Source organism: Neopsephotus bourkii, unplaced genomic scaffold (assembly GCF_033783945.1).
Source record: "Neopsephotus bourkii isolate Nb327-2 ecotype Australia unplaced genomic scaffold, CSIRO-AGI_Nbou_v1 NB_168, whole genome shotgun sequence".
In the NCBI taxonomy this organism is placed as follows: domain Eukaryota; kingdom Metazoa; phylum Chordata; class Aves; order Psittaciformes; family Psittacidae; genus Neopsephotus; species Neopsephotus bourkii.
The window spans coordinates 15,360,225-15,382,397 of record NW_026900684.1 but is presented as its reverse complement, the minus strand read 5'-3'; the positions used below and the strand labels follow the sequence as shown (position 1 = coordinate 15,382,397).

The 22,173-nt window shown below is 36.0% G+C and overlaps 1 protein-coding gene across 4 annotated transcripts in view; it reads left to right on the top strand.

Annotated features, from left to right (window-relative positions):
• GRIA2 (glutamate ionotropic receptor AMPA type subunit 2) overlaps positions 1 to 22,173 on the top strand; it is a 94,112-nt gene that overhangs the window by 65,324 nt on the left and 6,615 nt on the right. For all 4 annotated transcript variants that reach the window (XR_009728455.1, XM_061373449.1, XM_061373429.1 and 1 more), the window contains exons 7-12: positions 1,818 to 1,985; positions 2,270 to 2,374; positions 3,080 to 3,190; positions 4,312 to 4,518; positions 5,032 to 5,402; positions 9,380 to 9,578. Coding sequence is in view for 3 of the 4 variants with exons in the window: in XM_061373449.1 (XP_061229433.1) it covers positions 1,818 to 1,985; positions 2,270 to 2,374; positions 3,080 to 3,190; positions 4,312 to 4,518; positions 5,032 to 5,402; positions 9,380 to 9,578 (1,161 nt within the window). In the remaining variant the exon portion in view is untranslated. The remainder of the gene's footprint in view (positions 1 to 1,817; positions 1,986 to 2,269; positions 2,375 to 3,079; positions 3,191 to 4,311; positions 4,519 to 5,031; positions 5,403 to 9,379; positions 9,579 to 22,173) is intronic.

Sequence of the window (22,173 nt, the reverse complement as noted above, 5' to 3'; positions counted from 1 at the left end):
TACAGATACATATATTCATAGGCAAAGCCCTGCACAAACTGAATATATGACTGAGTTGTGAATTTTCAGGCCAGTAATTATATACTATAGGGATAATATTATTGAAACAATACATTAAACGTGTCCCAACTATGAAATGAATCATAGACTAACCAAATTGGGTAGCACTATAGGTTGTCAATTTCAAGCTTATACTTTCTCTGCTATCCAGAGTATGTTTCAGTGGTTAATGACAGTGCTGTATCCCAAGTTTCTTAAAATGCTGGTGTGGTACAATATGTTTCTGTACTGCAAGGAGGTATGCTTAAAGGAGTATTGCCAGTCAGTTGCAAAATAATAAGTCAGCGTCTTGTGTTACCTTCTCATCTTCAAATCCATGTCCACCACTTAATCACTGCTACTGCAATATCTGTTTCAACCAGTCTTTTATTACTTTCTTCTGCTGTTCTGGGCTCTTTAAAGATTTCCGTAAAGCCCTTGAGAGAACTTTTTTAGAAGATTCACATTAATCAGTAAGACTACATATCTGAAAAAAAGAGTTCAGCCTTCCTTTTCTTCCGTTCCAAGGTCTAACAGTTGCATACAAAAGTGACCTCAGTTCAGGAGCCTGCCTTGGTTACAAGAACCTTCTGCATGACTTGAGCTAGCTAATTAAAATTCTCATTAAGGTCTGAGCCATTGAAGCAAAGAGCCAATATATCATTTATCTCTGCTTTACAGTTTATATATTTTCAGCATCTAATAGCCTTCATAGGGATCATTGCATTAATTCATAAGGCTGTAAGTAGTTATATTCTGGCCCATATTTCCAAAAATATTCCTTGTATTTGGCATAATTGCAACGTTCTGGATTCCTAAAGCCCATCTTAACGCAGTCATCAGTGTACGTGCACATGTGGTTTCTCTTCAGTTAGTTAGTTAAGGTGTAAAATTTTCCAGTCACTAAAGATAACTATCTTTGACTGTTTAGCCCCAGCTCTAATGCATGTGATTCCATCAGAATCTTCCCTGGTGTCTCAAAAGTTGTAAAGCTGCTTACATTGTGTCAGATTAGGAATGTGGAGCTCTTCCTTGCCTATACTGCTCTTTGACGGGGCACCACTTCTTCCAGTCATCTCAGCCCAAACTCTGTTTTACTATGGTGTTGACACTGTTTGTCACATGGGGTGTGATACTGTTTTTTCATGATATTTTCAAGTATTATATAATACTTGTATTATAAGTATATTATATACTTGAAAATAGTTACCCACGAGTTTTTGTTAAGTTACATTTGAGAGTTATATTTGTATATACGAATATATGTTGTTTGGTTTTGTGTGTGTATATGTTGGAGGAGGAGATGTAGTCTAAAATCTGTATATAAATTCATTTACATGATGAGTGTAATCAGAGGAAAAATTTCGTATTTTTAGAGGCCAGCTCAAGTTAAAGAGTGGAAATCCTTTCTTTCTTCCCTCTTTCACCTCTATGGACTTCCAGCCATATCTGCATACAGAGTTGTTACACAGTTGTAGGGAGAAAGAAATGTAATTCACACTGGAAACAGCTATAAATCTTCTTGTCTTAGATTTATTAGCACTTCCAGTAATCAGTCTGAGGGAGAACACCTCATTAATTTGCCTAGATACCCCTCAGAAGGTAGTGTCCTCCTGTCTGGACCAGACATCTCCAAACTAAAGAAAAACTGTTCTGATTTCAGGTACATCTTACTGTCCCTTTTAATCTGTTTTTGTGCTTAATGGATTGACGCGTAGATTGCAAGATGTAGTGAATCTGAAATTGGTTTTTAATTAAATATTTTCACTTCTTTTCAGTATACATCTGCTCTGACCTATGATGCTGTTCAAGTGATGACAGAAGCTTTCCGTAATTTGCGTAAACAGAGGATTGAGATCTCCAGAAGAGGAAATGCTGGAGACTGTCTTGCAAATCCAGCTGTACCTTGGGGTCATGGTGTAGAAATAGAAAGGGCATTGAAACAGGTAGCTTCCTTGGAATGTATGCTGGGATGAGTGCATGTGTGAAATTCTCTATAAGTGCTTGAAAAGAACCTTCCAGTCTCCTATCCTGCCTGGCTCTTGCTGGAATTATGTGGAAGTGAACTCCTCAAGAACGTCTCATACTAAGATAATATATTGCCTATGGGAAACGGTCTATACTGGATGTTTTTTAAATTTTTTTTTTAATTATTTATGGAACTATGGAATGTATTTACTAAAATGAGACAAACATAATTTTGCTACCACTTTCATCTTTGTCTGTATAGGTTCAGGTGGAAGGTCTAACAGGGAATATAAAGTTTGATCAGAACGGAAAGAGAATCAATTTTACAATAAACGTCATGGAACTCAAAAGTACTGGTCCTCGGAAGGTAATTTGAATTGTCTTTCAGTGTCTTTAAAGGTTTTACGGTGCTAAGCAGCAGGTTAAGGTAAGTAATGAAAAACTAAATTAATTAAAGCATAAGTTGTGATAATATTTATTTACAGCTGTACTTTACAATGGTCTTTCATAACAAAGTAAAAATAAGTATTCTTTCTTTCTAACAAATATGAGTTATTTCTGGTAAGTACTATAGGTATTTTCCTTTCAGTTTTGTGGATTAAACCTTTTGTTTTCTGATCTGGATTGCTATGTGTGAGCCAGTATTTGGGGAAATATGCTTCTGAATGACAGATGCCAAATACAGCTTTTCAGAGGTGTTTCTTCAAATATGATTGTCTTTCTGCTTTAATTCCAAATGTTTCAGGAAAAGCCAGTTTCTCATTTCTTCCTAGTCTGGACTATTTTGTAACCCTTTCAGTCCTATAGTGTGTGATGTTGGTACTGAAACCTGTTAACACATGAATGAAAATGGTGGGCATGTATTAGACAAATTGATCTGAACAAATATCATTAGTTCATTCTTTTAACTGTTTGTTATTGTCTTTACATAATCAGATGTATTTACACTGGTAAACATAGTTAAAATAGTTCTCTGTGGGTGTAAATCAAAGGCATAGAAATAACATGCTTTTACCTTTTCTGTAAAAGTTCGTATTTATTGGTGTCTGTGCATCCTATAAACTCTCTTTAGATTGGATATTGGAGTGAAGTGGACAAAATGGTTGTGAATCCTCTTGATGGCCCTCTTGGAAATGAATCTTCAGGACTAGAGAATAAGACTATTATTGTCACCACTATTTTGGTAATTAACCTCATATTTTGTCAGAAGACAGTCTGTCCTACAGTCATTTGTTTCCTGTCATTATATTAGTTTAAATATACTGTTTTATTATTATTTGAGGTTGTGACCTGTTACTGATGATGCACAAATAAAATCTGGAAACTAAGGAAATGTATGCGATTCAGTATGTGGTTTTCATCTGTAGAAGACAACAGTCATTGTTTGAACAACCTAGAAAGTTACAATTTTTAGATCTGAAAGTGGAAACTAAATACCTGCTTTCAAAAGAAAGGAACTTTGAGAGGCAGAACCATAGTGCTAGTTTTAGAGAATGGATTTTGCCAACCAGCAAAGAGGCTGGTTCTTATGCTTCAGAATAGTAGCTGCTACAGATTGGTGTATTGTAAAATAAAACATTAAAAGTTGTATTCTTGTTGCCTAGAAAATAACATTCTGTACTGTCACAGAACAGTATTTTTTGGTAAGTTACACAGCTTCTTTATTAGTTTGGACAAGTCACAGGCTAAAATAGGAGTTTTGGTGGATGCAAGGACCGTTCAGTAACAACAGAGCAAAGAGGAGATACATTATTATGACTTATGACTCATCACCACTTTTGCTGATGATAGAACTTTATTACATAGTTATTGATATCTTACCTACTGTTTGTATAGTAACTCAATAAGGATATAGCCTGGAGAGCCTGAAGTGTTTTCCAGGGAGGGATGCGGTTGTGAAATAGGAAGCAATTTTCTTCTATTAAGACCACAACAAAAGCAACTAAGTACCATTGCCTTCTTCCATCCAAACTGTATGAGAGAAACTGATTTTGGAATGTACTCTTTCTTCTCTGAATGCATAACTCCTGTTAACATTCATGGTCATTATTAACATACTGCTGGGGATCACTATGCCTGTAAGTATTGTTTTTGTGTATGACTCTGGAAAATGCAGCTTTTAAATGTGTTAAGGACATTTCACATTAATAATTAACAGCTAGCATATACATAGCATGTATGTTTCATATGTTATCTTCTCTCTTTTTTTTTCACGTGTAAAAGAAAACTTACTAATCTGTGAAGTGCACAACTGATGTATCTTGTCTCTTTACCAAGTTGCTAAGGCAAGTTCTTTCTGTGCAGGAGTCCCCATACGTCATGATGAAGAAAAATCACGAAATGCTTGAAGGAAATGATCGATATGAGGGCTATTGTGTGGACTTAGCTACAGAAATTGCTAAACACTGTGGATTCAAATATAAGCTCACAATTGTTGGGGATGGCAAGTATGGGGCAAGGGATGCAGACACGAAAATCTGGAATGGAATGGTTGGAGAACTTGTTTATGGGGTAAGAATACCTTTTATAATAAAGCTGTTAAAGATGAATGATGGAAGGAGTGGGGTTTGGTTTAGTTTTCTCTGTAGAATAGAAGGAAATTGACTAATTACTTTGATACAGAATTAGTATTTTGTATTGGTGTGACAAAGTTTGAAAGTAAACCATAAAATTAGATTGTAAATCTTGCAAATGAAGCTTGGGGGAAGCGAGTGCATGTTTCATCCTTCCAGCCAGGTGAAAGGCAGTGTATTTTGCTAAAACTTTTAAACATCGTATACTTTTAAAAGAGCATGTGTAAAAAGGGAAGCTTGCAGTATGCCGACACTATGGTTATATGTATTTCAATAAGAAGAGTTTCAACTAAAATTTTCTGAAATTCTCCATAGGATGTGCTTGGTGGAAACCAATGTTGCCGGTGTCTCTACTCTTCTATTTCCCATTTGTGAAATGCAGTAGAAACTAAACAACTATTTGCTCTGTTCATTGTATTAGCTATCATTTGCCTTTTTTCTTCCTTTGCAGAAAGCCGATATTGCAATTGCTCCATTAACTATAACATTGGTGAGAGAAGAGGTGATTGACTTCTCAAAGCCCTTTATGAGCCTGGGGATATCAATAATGATCAAGAAACCTCAGAAGTCCAAGCCAGGAGTGTTTTCATTTCTTGATCCGTTAGCTTATGAAATCTGGATGTGCATTGTTTTTGCCTACATTGGGGTCAGTGTAGTTTTATTCCTGGTCAGCAGATTTAGCCCTTATGAGTGGCACACTGAGGAATTTGAAGATGGAAGAGAAACGCAAACTAATGAATCAACTAATGAGTTTGGAATATTTAATAGTCTCTGGTTTTCCTTGGGTGCCTTTATGCAGCAAGGATGCGATATTTCGCCAAGGTTGGTTACTTACCCATTTCAACTTTGTGCATTTTTCATCTCGGCCGTCTCAGCCAGAGGAGGTTCATGGTGCATGTATTTTCACTCTTGGAAAGAAATTAATTGTTGTTTTTTCTCTCCCTAAAATCACAGAAGTCCTTGACATAAAAGCGGTGGTCTGTGACATAGGATGTGATGTATTTGATCGATACTGTCTTAATGTCGATCATACATTTGCCAAGGGAAGCTATATGCACCATGCAGAGACTGTAAAATGCATGAGGTTCAAGTCATTCCATGCCTTCTTGGAGGGGTACCGTGTTTTTGCTGCATATTCCCATTTTACAGTTGACAGTGCATACGGTTCACAACAACTGTAATGGGAAAAAGGGTAACATACTAGTCACAAACTACACAGGCAGCACTTTCCCTCTAAAACTCACTACATAACCACAGTTTTTCTTCAGGTGAGCCTTGAAATAAGTCATGTGATGGTTTTAATTTCATATGAATAGTTGCAAAACACTGCTGTTTTTCCATGACCTAGTTCTAGAAAAGTCACAGAGGAAATCACTGTAATGAATTTGAAGGTCCAGTTTATAAATGCTTAATTCCTCATGGATTTTCACCTACTTTATTAGGGACAACTGCAGGGCACTTAAGTTAATTCCTTTGCAGCTCATTAAATATTCTATTTCCCTTGTGTGCAAGTGGTTCTAGCCTTAATTCAGCAAAGTGGTAAGTAGCTAGGTAGATAACTACTTGCTGCTTGAAGGAATTATAGCAACAAGTGAAATAGGGCAACCAGGTTTAAGGATATCAAAGCAGAAGACCTACTTAATTATGTTAAGCAATATAATTTCTTTCTAAACATCCTAAAGTAAGGCAGGAAACAGCACAATTTCTAGTAAGACTAGTGGTCAGTGAACAGAAAAAATCACACCAAGGGAGAGTTTCTTAGGTTTAAGTCATGCATCCCAAAAGGCAGAAGGAGGTTTTCAAGTTACTCTCCTGCAGAAATAGCAGAGCATTTATTGTGTGAGAACTTCAGCAATTCTGTGTAAAGTCTGGCGTATCACAATGAGGTATGCCAGCCTTTATGATGAAGCATGCGATGGATTTGGGAGATAACGCAGTAAGAATTGTATACAAGAAAAAAGACAGTGAAGAGAGCAAATTGTTTGAGGTCATGAGAAGCTGTTACTTTCAGTCCTGTGGGGTTTTTGTATCGATTACGTGCTTCACAAGTTTAGTTGTCTGCAAAGTCCCCTATTAGCTACAAAATTATTTTGATTGCATCAAGGCCATAGTAGAATAATGATTTTTTTTTATTATTGTTATTTTACTGGCTGTTAAAGCATAACAGTTGTTGTGCACAGTTTGATAACTTTGAAGGTTGATCTAACAGTAATGATTGTAAATGTTCATCATAAAAAGTGCATGAAACTTGAATCATTTTGGAGATTCAGCATTTAGTTTCAGTGAAGTGTTTAACAGCACTTCATTACAAACATATTTTTGAGAAAATTGGTTAGTTATGTGTATTATCTGTTTATTATAAAAATAGAAAAGGGCTGAAAACTTCTCAGTTAGTTCAGTTCCTGCAGCAAAACTACCACTATGGATTCGAATTCTTGGCAAATGAATTGGAGTATTCTCAGGCATCTTCAGACATCAGCAGAATATATTTTGTAAAGTTAAATTTTTCACTATTTCTACTATTTCTCTAATAAAAAAATTACAACCACTCTTAAGAATTTTAGAGTAGACAGGGCTAGAGCTGGGAATCCTGACTCTGAAATAAAAGGTGGTTCTGGGTGAGACTGGACCACCTGGAAACTGGTCTGCAATCCCCAAGTTGCCATCATGGGTAGCAGTGAAACAATAGCGTAGAATAAAAATATTATTATATGATTAAAATTATTAAAATTAAAATTATTATTATATGATAATAACTTACAACAACGTTTTCCTCATCTTTTTGAGATGCCCGTGTACTCTCAGTACTGCCATATAAAACCTTTTAAAGTAAAAGATGCGGTGCACAAATTTAGGTAATTGTGCACAGAAATTGTTACTTAGTATTTAATGATCTTATGAGTGAGGTGCTTGTAAAGTGTGGGTTCATACTAGCATATAATTATCAATCTTTAGAAACTTAGAAATGTACATTAAAAAAAGAAATTATTAACTAGAATAGAACTTCTGGGAAAATCTAGTATACAAATGCCAAAATTTCACTTACAAAATGTCATGTGGGAGCCTAATGTCTGTATTGGCATTGAGCTTATTCTTTTCTTACAAAGTCAGTGGCAACTTTGTTGCTGACAGATAATGGGCTTTAAAAGATCAGTATCAGTTATAGCAGGTGTCATCAGTACAACAGAAAATGCCATAAGATTGGCAGTCATGAAATACACATTTTCAGAGATTTTACCTTGCAAATATGGATTTATCATAGGATTCAATCTTTTAATTGCAGAATTAATTTATGCTCAAATTAACCTCCATGTCAAAATGTATAATATTTTCTCAGAGGTAACAAAGCACATTTTCAGAATGCATCTCAGTTTAGAATGAGTTGAAATAGTTTCTTTTCTATGGTCCATTTTAGTAACCTATTCTGGACCTTATCTGACTTAATTTTCACGTGGTAGAGTGAATTAGTGAGTCTGATGCGACATGGAATAACTATTCTAATGTCTGAATTATGACAGAGGTTTTATACAATAGCTGTTAGTAAAAATTTGTCCAGAATTGGTTCTGTTTATTTCTGTTCCCAGTTTAATAACTCAGCTTCACGTAACTATTGTGTTTAAATGTGTAGATATATATATGTAGTTATATCTATCTATCTATCTATATATTCTATATCAGAATTAGTTTGAAGTTAAGTTCACAGTACAGTAGGCTGGGTGAGTGATTTGTAATCTATTTACTTAATAGATAGAGGAGACACATCAAGACATACCTAAGCTACTGCAACGCCTTAGTACTAGACTTTCAACTACAGGCACATTTCTGCCAAATAATTAAGCACATCTCCAAAGATTATGTACTCCTTCCTATAATGTCTTGTTTGGATACAAAGTAGTAAGTAATTTAAAAGTTTAAAGGATCATTTAGAAGAATGCCAAGTGTGACAATAATGCAATATCAGTATTTCTTTTCTATTAGTTTTCTAGTATTGAAAATTGTTGAATTTCTTTGGTTAAATTTCTATACTGTTTTATATTATAAATTTTTTTGAGTTCTCTTTTCTTCTCTCTTCTTGAGCAGGAGATGCAAAACAAAGATCCATACGCGCCCACCTGCTGCTGTTAAAAACCTCAGATTATTAGTAGTTAAAAATATACTTTCTCCACCATTTTTCTGTATTATCACTGATTGTTTCATGTCTAGTCCTCGGTTTGTTAAATGCTTGTATCTTTCAAAAGTTTTGTGCGCTTTTTAGTTTATGGATCTTCCTGGAGAGCTTTTATTGCGAATAATGCTATTTGTTTCTCAGTGTAGATTGTCCACAGCAGCTGTTTTGTAGAAATCAGTCTTTTGTCTGAATGTCTTAGGAAAGCACTAATACCTTAAGCAAGCTAAAGGCATTTAAAAATTAAGTGCATACTGGTTTATCTGAAAGCACTGTTCCACTCATTTTGTTTGATTCTCTTCATAATGTCACACAAATTCACTTCAGAGAGAACAAGTTTATGTGTTAAATACAGCACATTATCATGGGAGCAGTTTCCTTACAGGGTGTTAAGAACTTTGAAGAACTGGATCACTAAATTCTCCCTAAACTCTGGAATCCTGATTTCAGCAAGGTCCAGGAAATATAGTCGAGTATGCCTTGATTTCCCATCTCATTAGTATGCAGAACTGTGCTACAAGATAGTCTGAAATGCTTCCTCTTAGTATAATTCATCATTTGCATAAAACTGATAACGTGTTCCTTTTAAGGACTTTCATTTCACTTTACAAATCCATTTCATACTTGTTATTAGATCCCTGTCTGGGCGCATTGTTGGAGGTGTGTGGTGGTTCTTTACCCTCATCATAATCTCATCCTACACGGCTAACTTAGCTGCCTTCCTGACGGTTGAGAGGATGGTGTCTCCTATTGAAAGTGCAGAGGATCTTTCCAAGCAAACAGAAATTGCTTATGGAACGTTAGATTCTGGCTCCACTAAAGAGTTTTTTAGGGTAAGAATTTCTACTTTTTAGATTTATGTTTTGTTTTAAATAGGTAATTATTCATGTAAATGTGTTTTCCTTAGGTTGCTATAGCAATGTGGTATGTGCAGCCTAACTCACAAGTACAAGAGTTTCTGTTTTTTCGTTATTGTTACATTTTATTATCTATATGTAAATAAAGGGCCATATTATAACTATTCAAAGCAAAAGTGAGTGCAAGGAATTACCTAAAAAATAGTCCACTGTGAAGTAAAAAACAAGGTTTGTTCAGAGAAGAGAGTGGATGTTATTCATCTGTTTAATAGCTGTGCTATATTTTAGGTAGTCACACAGTGAACAGGGACATATGAAAGTGCATAGTCATGTTTCAATAAGTATTTCACATGATTTTTCAAGCTTGCAGATGGGAATGGGATACAATCCTGTTGGCTGCTTTAGTGAAACCATGCCTGCCTTTGGAAACACTACTGTATTTGCATTACAGTAATGCCTTGGAAGCCTAGCAGTCCTCACATTCTACCTCTGTGTATTTCAGTTTTAAAAATGCATGAGACTTTCAATCTCATCTCTTCCAGTGTGTGAGTCTCAGGCTGCCCTTAAGACACTCGCCAGCTAACACGGTGAAACCTATCCAGCAAATGAGCAAGACACTAAGGCTGCTGGGTAGAATACCATGATGGTTTGGCCTGTCTGTGTGCTCCATGTGTTACCTATAAGATGGAAATTGATCTGAAGTACTACAAATACGAAATACCTGTTGGTTTTGTGTTTTTCAATGGATTATGATAGTGCTGGGTTTAAAAAAAAAAAAAAGTATTTTAAAATAGTTTACATTTCAAACATAGGCTGCCATGAAAATGAAATGAAATAAGTTCTTTTACAAATAGTTGTTAGGTACTGTAGAGTTAGAGTAGTAACTGCTAGATTATGTTTTTAATAGACCATTATTTCACAGGATCTTGTAATGCATACTTAACTGGTAACATACTTAATAGGAGCCATACTTATTTCAACTGTAGAAAACCTTATCTTCTGATTCTGATAATTGATCCAGCTGCTGATGGCTTTCCTATTGGTTAAACCAAAACTAGTGTCAGGTGTATGAGTTAATGAGATCAGGTTTTTGCTAAGAAGCAAAAAAGCAGTGTTTAGAAGCATACAAGTGTGTGTTTCTGGTTTTGTGAGCATAAAATTTTTAGATCATGACTATACTGGGGGCTGAATGTGAAAGACCAGTAGGTCAGTTCTTTTGAATAGTTTATAGAGATTTTTAAGTTTTCTTTTAAAACAAAAAATGCTTGTAATTGCATGTATCTATCAGTATGTAGATTTTGTGCTCCTAGCACATACATACATCTTTCCAATTACAGTTTTGACAAACTAGTGTTTCTGGTGATTACCTAAGCATTAATAATTTGTGTAAAAATCAGGTGGAAGCTTTGTGAGAGCGTATTCTTTACTTTTTATTAAGTTAGCTTTTGCTCTGCACGAACAAGGCTATAATCATCTCTGGAAATTTCTTCTCAGCAATTACTATCACAAACAAACTGGTGTATTGCATATAATGCAGTTTCTTTGCCTGATGGCTCTATCTACTCTTTGCTAAGAATCATTTAGGCTTGTCCAATTTTTTTTTCAGAAAGTAACAGCTGTCAGAATTTCTTTCTGGGAGAACTGAAACTTAAGTTTCAAGGATGAAACTCTCTGCTCAAGGCAATGTGAAAGCATTTTCTAGCACTAAGGAGACTAAAATTTCACCTAGAGCATTTCTGTATGGTGACTGGATGGGAGTGGATGTGTGGTTTTTATATGACCTGAAAAAAACCTGAGTATTTTTCTAGCAGCAAGCTTAAATAGACTGGCTTTGTCACCATCATGAATTAAAAGAAACATTTGGGGTTTTGTCGTCTTGATTGCTTTTTTTTTACTTCAGTTACTCTGTTTTCTTCAAGAAGTGGCATTATTTGCAAGATTGTTCTCTATTGACGGAATGTATACTGGTTGTAAATCTTCACCAGTAGACCCCTAATTCCTGGGATGGCACAAAATTGAGGCATCTTTGTATACAGTGGTTGAAAATAATTCTGGGGATGAAACCAGTAGCCTGAATTTTCTTTGCTACTAAAACATGTTTTCTGATAGTATTTTATGTAAGTGAAAAAGATCATTTTCCGAGAAGGAATTCTCAACAATAAGCTAGATCGTGAAAGTTAGCTGGAAAATCCTACCCTGAATAGCTGAATATATGTATGGAATGTTGATTGAAAGAAGGGGTTCAAGTCTTTGTTCAGCTTCTATGACTGCTTAAATGACAAGAACTCGTTGAGATGTTACATTAGCATGGGTGTGCCAGGGACATCCTATTAGTGTGTTCTGTGTTTTGTTATCAGATTCGAGGCTTTCAGCCACCTACCATAGGTACATACCAGTTCATGTCTGCAATGGCTGTGGCTAACTCCAGTGGCTACCATGGTGAGTAGAGGAATCCAGACAGAGGTTAAAAAAACCCACGTGGAAGAAAGATAGTGGCTCACCACACACCCTATAGACAGTATGACAGTAGGCATGCAAGCTAGTCTGTGTTGCTTTACTTGGAGGTAACAGCCTTGGCACGCATGGCAGAGTATGTATTGCCTTTGCGCTTTACTCTATTTTTGAGTACAGACTCCTTAGCTTTAAAGGTAGTACAGGCTAGTAGGAGGTACTCATGCCAACAGTAAGCAGAGCATCAATTGGCGTTGAATCAAGAAACGTAACTGAGAGAAAAGGGATAAAAAGGAATTGTACTCTAGTGTTCCTAGTACTACTTTAAGGTGAAAAGCGGAAGTTTGGTACATCCTACATGCCTGAATAGAAAATACCAGTGTAGAAATAATGGATTTAACAGTAATTGTAAAAATGAAAAAAAAAAAAAAGAAAAAGAAAAAAGATAATTAGAGCTTTACTGAACAGTAATCATCAGCAGGAAACTATTACTTCTTAGTAATAATGTTATAGATACACATTTCTTCTTTAATGGCAGAAGCATCTGGTGTCTTGTTTATATATTTGTAAATACCAGACTACATAGTACTTTTCCTCAGGAGATCTCAAAGTTGCTAATAATAGAACTGTGAGTATGATCCAAGTCTTCAGAGTTCTGTTCCACTGAGTGGGTGTACTTAGCACTTCTGATACTTGGTAGTGCCTCTGTCTTAATGTTCTTAGTGGTTTTGGTGCTTTTAGTGTTCTTAGTCCAACTGAAAGCCTAAGTATATGTGTATATATATATATATATATATATATACACACACACATATATATATAGTGCATTCCTGTTGCATTTTTTTTTTTTCCTTGGGTTTACAACCTGAAATAATGGGCATAACATTGAAGAAAATGTGTGTGGCTGTGGTTTTCTAGAAGTGTATCACTTTTCTGAAATCAGTAGTGGATTTTAATGGTCAGCATGTCAATAGAACTGGAAGATCCAGGCATCATTTCAGTAGATTTTATACAGGCACATCATCTGTATAATTGTCAGATCACAGATACTACTTGATGGAGCAGTAATGGCGGGATGGTGGAATTTCATCACTCCAGTATGTACTGTTAACCCTATCCACAGTCACACAGTATTTTTAGCCTTCAATGATTTCTCAGCTGCTGTTGGAAATGCTGTTGATGTATGCATTAGCCAAGACATGTACTTGAACTTTGAAGGGAAAAAAAAAATGTCACTAGCCCAAGAAGATGGACTACTGCTCACCTACACTGCAGAGATTAATTTTAAACCATTGTCTGTATGTGTTAACTCCTGAAGTTGCCATGCTTACATTCACTGGAAGAAAAAAACAAAGTACAACAGTGTAAGTAAGCTTAACATTCACTGGAACATTTCTTTGCTTTCCACATGCTTTGAAAAGTTGCTATCAACATGATACAAAGACAGCAAAAGCTGATAACTTCTACAGTTCTATCGTGTTTGCTATATGCCTGGCTCTGTTCATCAAAAATATGCACAAACCTGACTGACAAATGAAATCAGTCATGCTTCCTTTTTTCCATTTTAAAAGATGGATTGCAACTGGTCCCATGTGTAAGATACGAAAGCATCTCAAAAAGGAAAAATGACATGTAGAGCAGTAATTAGACTAACTTACGTTCTGTCTGCATTGTTTTTTTATTTAAAATCTCTTTAGACATACCTGGTTTTGAACCAACAGCATGACATGGACATATCAATCTGTTTCATTCTGTTTTGGTGGCCTTTAATAGTAGATCCTCTGCCAAAGTAAAAGCAAGCAGAACTGCTCCATAACAAAGAAGCATTCTTTAGCTTTCACTGAAAAGACTTTGGAAGAGTTGCTTATTCTTGCTTAATAGCAAGAGTTACAGAATGAAAAGTTGGGCATGGGAAAAATGCTGGAAAGGTAATAATCCTTGCTGTCTTGTAAAGAGTTCCTCTTCCATAGTGAATAACCAGTATTAAATGTAAGAGCTGACAGGACCTTTTTTGAGTTTTTTCTCCTGTAAAGTGTTATTTGTTGAGAGGCAAAGAAGGTTTGGCCTGAAGATTAGTATTACTGGTTTTCTGAGGATCTTCAAAGTGGTCCAGTGCCTCTAGACATATAAGTACTTTGAAATATGTTTTTAACTTATAAAGGTATTTATTGTATTACAGGAAATTACAAGACAGAAATCACACAGCAGTCTGAGAACCTCAATCTGTTTTATGCTCATCAAGATATTTGAGCTCCTAAAACAACCTCACAGGAAATCTCTAAAACCAGTGAGCAGAAAAGAAGCACTCTGACTTTCTTTAAATGTAATTGAGATAAAACATTTTGATTCAGACTTCAGCCTTAATTTTTGAAGTTTGAGATGTAGAAGAATTGTAGAACCTATGTTTCCAGAGGTTAAATTTTGTCTAGCTCCACAGAAGGCTTTGAGAGGCAAAGGAGACAAAAGACTCAGTTATGAAATGTTTGGCGACTTTTGCCACAGGCTGTACATGGTACCTTAAGAGGCAGTGGCTATACGGCTGGCATTTCATGAATCTGCAAAAGAGATAGGATTAGAGAGTATGGGTTTGGCTTTTTCAATTTGACAGGAAAAAAAGAAAGGTATGTAGCTAAAATACTGAGGAGAGGTAGATCTGAGAGCTGAGATAATGGAAAGACTGCCCTTTGCATCCAGTAACATTGGTGAAAGTACGGCTATACTCTTTTGTAGTCTAGAGAGTTGAAGTGATTAATTTTCAGTGTTTTATTGGTGGGTTTTTTTGAGATCCTTGTATAAGGGCAAGACATAAAAGAATTGATTTAGGCTATTGTGAAAGTACTCTTAAAAGAAAGAATGCAGCAATCAATACTTCCTTTTTCCCTCAAAGCATTCCTTTTTGTTATTTTCCAGGTTTCATTTTCTTCTCTCTCTCTATTACCCAAGATTCTGATGTCTTTCGCAAGCAGCTCACTGAGCCCAGTGACCAAAAAAAACACTGTGGTGCCTCAGAAACCTTTTTAGATACATTACTCAGAAAGATTCATTTAGAATTAGTACTTGCGTAATATTTATTAAAAATGAAATTTATTCCTTTCTAATAGAATTTTCTTTCCTTGTTTGCATGGAGAAAGTTGTGTGTGATAGAAGAAACATACCCCTGATACTCTCTTTCAAGCTATCATCAAGTTTTCTTAGATGTTTTAATCAAAGTATGCTCTGCAGTAGGTAATTTTGGCCAGGCTGAAATTAATTTGCAGCAGTATAGTTTGAAGATTCTCCAGTGCTATGTAATTTATTTTATAAATTGATAACACACTAAAATAAGTATGAATGCATATAAATTATGTTTGTACTACTCCTGGGGGCAGATTATTCCATAATACCACACTTGTTATGGTTAGAAACATGCTTTCGTTTTCCAGTTGAAATGTAACTAATTTATCCTCAATTGTTACAGTACATTTATATTTGTTATGTACTTCTTTTTTCATCTCAGCATTTATTTTCCAGATGCATTAATACAAATCTAGTATGGGGTTGTTTTTCTGAGCTTTCATCTCTGTCAACAAAACTGTGTTTGTTTGTGATTTCCAAGCAAGGCATTTTGGTCCCCACTCATCTCATAGCTCTTCTCTGTGTGTGTGTGTGTCATAGTGTGCATTAATTGTCCCTGACTGTGGTTGAACAGAGATGTACATTGTATGCCATCTGAGATCTCTGCGATGCTTTGTAAAAAGGCATTAATATTTCTCTGTCTTCTCTGGAAATAATTTCCTCCCAATTGTATCACACTGTTTTCTGTCAATCATTTTGATAATAGTGATAAATTTGCATTTATCCTGGTTTTTATCAACTGAAAGTCTTCAATTTTATTGCAGATTTTTATATTGGTCCCAAAGTGCTGGACCATGCTTTTGAACTGGAAGGTTTCATTTAATTTTGATGATTCTAGTGCTCAGAATTTCTTCTTCCCATATATAACAAATAAATAATTTTCCTTTGTCTGGCTTGATGTGTTTTGATACCCCAGTTTCCTTTCCTAGGAAAAGTTCCTAGTGATTTAGTTTTTTCACTAAAAAATTACATCTGAAGCTGTGCATACTACAGACCAAACAAGCAGCAGTCCCTTTGACTGCTTTTCCATTCTTGTTAAGTCCAGTCATTATGTTTATGGTTCTGGATGCCAGGAGTAGCACCTGCAGTTCACTACAGATCTTCAGTTGCTTGAGAAAGTGTTTTTGTGTTCTGAGATGTAGTTTATTCCTCCTTCCACAGTATGAGTGCAGAAGTTCTTTTTTGTTTGCATCCATCTTGTTTTGATTATTTCTATTGCTGTACCCTCATTCTTATTTTCTTTTGCATTAATCTCAGCAAAAAAAGCAAAGCTAAAAATATGCATTTAGATTATGATCTTACTTGTAGGTGGTATTTGTTTTTATATGTAGGTGTCTTTGTTCTCTGCATTTCCTCCCACCACACAGCAGATACACTTTCCTTACTCGTATTATTTTTTTACTCAAGAGGTTTGAAAATCTGTTGCTGTTTTTTTCAGTTAGTTTATATGACATACTGTTTCCTTTATGTTTCCAGGTTTTCCCTGATGAAATCAAAATCATTCCTACAAATCCACATTTGTACTATAGTGATGGGGCAAAGCTGTAATAGTAGATAATGCAGCATGACATGTAGCTGTCCTTCTATCAATAGGTTTAGTACCGTAAAGTTAGTTCTAGGAGTAGACAGCAGATTTTCCTTGTGACTGGGACCTCAAAAAGAACAGATGGATTTAGGTCATCATTGTGGAAATTAGTTTGTGTGACATTTTTGAGTTTTTTGAAGAAATGAGATTGAAACAGTATGCTTTGATTTTTAGGAATATGCTGAATGACAGGGAAGAATTATGATTCTCTTGAAATTAAGTCTCAGGGAAGGAGTTATTTCAGCAAATATCTTAAGAGGAGTTAAATGGTCATGAAACTTTAACATCTCTTCTTGAAAACTTAACTCTTCAATTCACATGAAGGATATGATGATGACATAAGGTCCTTATCTTGCACATTCTTGGAGAAAATGATTTTAAGTAGGCTTTTGAGGAATAGATTCTTGGGCTAGAATGTTTTACAGTGTTTGTTAGAAGACCAAGTATATTAAAGATATTCAAAGTAGCTCAACTAATGAAAACTGGAAAGCCATAAAACTAAATCTTAAGAACATATAACTGGTTTTTACCAGTACTTAGTAAAATTATCAATATATTACAAAATTTAGATCTTCCATCTGTTTGAACTTTCATTCAGCCTGAGTGTTTACCCAGTATAAACAAGGTTAAGTGTTTTAAAGTACTTAATCTTGGGCTAATAAAGAGGCTGAAAAACTAGTTTTGTCCTTTTCTGCATTTTTGGACGTATCAATAATTGCTTTACTGTGTGAATTGGCAAAATGCATTTGTTATTACACTTTCTAGCTACTGGTGACAATACCAGTTCCTGACCTTTTATTATGGAAGGTCAACAAAATGGTTACAGAAACCATATTTGAGAATTAAAAGTTCTGCTCCTGCAGTACAATATCATCATCCAATAGAATGATGGACTATTCGAGTTAGTAGTCTGAGGAGCTATTTCTGTCAGACATGCTAATTACAGCACCCCAATTTTAAGAATAATAGGTCTTTAAATGACAAAATGGAGAAGTTATCTGATGACCCACAAAAGACAGTTAATTAATTTGATAAGGCTTTGCATAATTTAATTTTCTAATGAGCTTCTTAATGAAGGTAGTCTTTTACATTTAAATGGGATGTGTACTTTGTAGTAATAATAATTTTCATAGTCAAAATGCCCAGTGGTGACATGATACTGAAAAAAAAAAAAAAGTGTTAGCTCCTAGGGCATTTTTTTTATCAGTTGCTTGATTTTCATAATAAATAAAAGATAGAGAATGGGCGTAAAAAGTGCTCACTGTGAACATTAGGGTCTTGTACCATTATGTTGGTGTTGATTGTAATACTGAAGTTTTAAATAGCTTTTAACAATTCATGTATACATTGGAGTGTCACCTTGCAGAAGCAATCAGCCACATTAATTCAGAGCAGTGCAGGTTATTTCCATATTCTTATGTTCTTGTATTCAAATAATACAAGCAATCTACAATGGCTCCATTGTTGGATAGCTGATAGCAAGTTGGGGTGGTTTTTACGGAGCACTGGTATCCTTTTAGGGTTTTGGTGCTTTTAAAGAAAGAGGAGGTAGAAAAGAAGTGTGAAAGCCCAACTTGCATACTGGGCACCCTGCATTCACAAGAATTCTGTTTCCTCATGGTTTGTAGACAATAGTCTGCTATTGTTGATGACTGCATGAATGCAGTTTAGGAAAATGAAGGTGATTGCATAGGAATAAAATATATGGTCAGATATAGCCCTGTCCAGATTTAAATGACTATAATATTTTCGCAATGTATTTGCATTAGGGTAAGTATACATGCTTGTTTTTATGAACAGATAATTTTGGCTTTGTGAGTGTGTGTATACAAAATCCTAGATGAAGGTATCTTAACACTGCCCTTTTCTACATCCTTAAGCTGTACCTTTCAAATAAAAGACAAATTTTGAAAACAAAATACTGAAGGAAATAAAGTGACACACTTCTGAAAATAACCTATTACTAAATATGTTGTGTAGCAGTATAAACAGAAGCCTTAGAAGTCATATGTATCCCCTAGGTAATGGCTCATTGCTCTTACTTTATGAGTCTAGACAAGGTGAAGGACTAGGTAGGAATCAAGACTCTGAGCTGTATGAATTCCAGTTTTAATGGCTGCAGAGGACTAAGTCAGGGCTAATTCTGAGTGCTGTTTTCTAGTGGTTTTCATGACAGATTTTTATTTCCATGGTTGCTGGGTCAGGTGTTCCTACCTGCGTTTCTACAGCAAGGAGTCTGTGAGCCATCTAGTGGGAGGTTCCTTCTTAACACTTAACCATTTGGGAAAATTTTCCTTGTAAGAGTTCCTTGTGCCTATTCCTGTCCAGCTGTTACCCTTTTTTTTTTTTTTTGATGCTTTTTCTTTTTTAAGGTTGAATGAACAAAAGCAGAAGAGACTTTGCTAGACCTCTGTTACTTGATATATATCAAAATCTGTAAAAGCTCATTTCAGTAAACCAGGAAACAGTGGAGTAAGAAAAGGCAGTTAAGTCAGTTTATGAACCTGTTCATGACAGTTGCCTAAATGGAATAAAGAAGGCTTATTTATTTATTTATTTGAGTGTTTGTACAGGAATAAAATAAGGTTTAAATGCCAGCATAACCTCTTATCTTCTACGTGTGATCAAAGTACTTTCTAATGAAGTTGAATTGATGGGCACCCAGATGTATGTTGTAGCTAATGGGTTTAGCAACAGCATTCGTTTTTCTCCTTCTCAGTAGCTGGTGCAGTGCTCTGGTTTTGACTCGCAGCCTGAGAACAACGCTGATAACACCGATGTTTTTAGTTGTTGCTCAGTAATGTTTACTCTGACCAAGGACTTTGTGAGTCTCATGCTCTGCCAGGGAGGAGGGGAAGCCGGGAGGAAGCAGAGACAGGACACCTGACCCAAACTAGCCAAAGGGGTATTCCATACCACAGCACGTCATGCCCACTATATAAACTGGGAGCAGTTACCCAGAAGGGCTAGAACATTGCTTGGGTCGGGCTGGGTGTCTGTCAGCGGGTGGTGAAAGGTTGTATTCTCTTCCCTTGTTATTTCCTGTATCATTATTATTGGTGGTAGCAGCAGTGGTTTGTGTTATACCTTAGTTACTAGACTGTTCTTATCTCAACCTGTGGGAGTTACATGCTTTTGATTCTTCTCCCCATACCTCCGGGAGTGGGGGGAGGAAGTGGGGGAGTGAGTGAGCGGCTGCATGGCTGACTTGCCAGCTGGGCTTAAATCACAACACTGCTTTTGGTTGAACTGTACAATGCAAAACAGCTCTACACCAACTTTAAAGTTTTCCCTTTTAGAAAGCAAACCTATGCTAATTCATGAAGTAGCACTGTAATAATTTTTATAACACTGTTGGAACCTTGATGTCACTTGCTTAGTTTGTACTGGTAAATCCCTCCTAGCAAGTTGGGTGTATGCTGCCAAGTGAGTGTTGACTTACTGTGGAAGTGGCATGGAGCATCTGGGTTTAATGAGAGAGCAAGTTTAGAGAATGAGAATTCAGCGAAGACTGAGCTCCTTCATATGAGACTGGGGATTTTGAGTCCAAGCCTGAGCGGACTAAGAAAGGACAAGATTGAGTATCCTGCACAGCTGGTAGCTCTGCTTCCAGGGAAATGAGCACCAGCAGCAAGACTCTGGGAACAGATGATAGAAAGCTGTGCACTTATGATTTAGACTTTCTTTATGTGCTATGGTGAAGTTGATTGAGTCTCTTGGACATTAAGTAGACGGACTGACTTGGATCTGCAGATAGAAGTGTTTCAGGCATGGAATACCATTTGCTGTCTGTTAGAGGCAAAACCTGTATATACCTACGTATCAGGCAGGGAAAAGTGTAGTTTTGCTGATAGTTTGTAGTTCACAGTGATAGTTTCATTTGTGAAGAGCTTTTCAAAGGTGATGCAGTATGCCATCTTTCAGGATTACCCTAGGTTTTAGGATCATATTTTTTAGGATCTTGGATGAAATAAGAATAGTGCATACACAATGTGACAGATATACCAGGAATCTGAAAAACACACTGGGCCTTCTCCACAGAGTTATTTTTCTCAGTCACTCTGGTGATGTTGAGTAGTGTGTCCAACTCTGGATCTTAATGGGTATCTTGGGTATGTGTAGATCAACAGAGCAGAATATGCAACAAGTGGTCTGCAAGGGAACTTTCAAGAAGACAGCGGTGCCAATGACAATGTAGATTCTGGTAATAGTTGAAATATTTAGGTGTTTGTTAGAAAAATTTCAGTGGTCTTAGTACTGCCAGAACTGTTACTGCTACTAGATATACAGAGACCATGGAGAAATCTGAACCTCAGAATCTTCCTAGACTACATTTCTGGACAGGAAAATAAGGGTAAGTCTGGGAAAGCTGTAATGTTGTACTGCAAGAACAGTGAAGCCTTGGGTGATAGTGGGGGCATTACTGATACTTTCATAATTTATTTATCTGGTTTTTTTTAATAGTATAACTATAGATGTTACATTTATAGCAGAATTGTAGTTCTGAAGGATGCAAGATACAAGAAATTGATAAGTGCTTCTGATAGTTTTTCTCATAGTACAGATTTGGTATACTTGCACATATTACAGTAGTATCACAGAGAACTAAAATGATTACAAAACCAAACGGTCTTGGTTTTCTACAGCAAAGTAGAAATGTAGTACTAGCTGAGATACATGCCACATAGTATTAATTTGGCAGTAGTTAATTGTCTACTTCATAGAATGATTTGAGTTGTCTCTTTAAGAAATTTATGTATGTTTGTTTGTCAGCTACACTGGTAGTTCTACAGATATTTTGGTCAGACAATGTAGAATGCGAAATGTTAGCACCATTAAGTTTTCTACTCAGCATACATAGGGGGAGATGATACAAACCTGTGCTTTCTTAATTTTTCCATTAGGACTGTACAGTATGTGACAATATAAGAAATGCAGATTCATATGCTCTTTCTGACTTGTGATTGTTACTGCCCCTCATGTGTCGTATGTCCCATTCTGCCTGCTTTTCTTTGATAACACTGCTTCCTTTTTTGATGACACATAGGTGGCAGATTTTGTTTTCCTCTTTTTTTTCCAGGTTAAAAAAATAGCAATCAGTTGGTAGTTAAAACTGCCAGTTATAGTTATAACTACCAATTGGTTAAGGCAAAAGAAACATACTTCAGGTAACAGTCTTTCTGAAAGGAAACCCTGACCTGCTGAGTTTGAGGTGGTGAGGCACGTGGAGTAGTACAAGTAAGAACAACCTTGAAACAGGTGCCTCACTATTAATGTTCCCTTCAGGTTTCACAGCAATGCTAGTTTCCTCTGTGGAGCAATCTGAAGTTTTCTAGTGCTACTAGCACATTTCAGCTCACCTCTTATTTGCATAATGCACAGCTGCAGAGAGCTGCAAAAAAGATCATCTTGTTTGAGTGG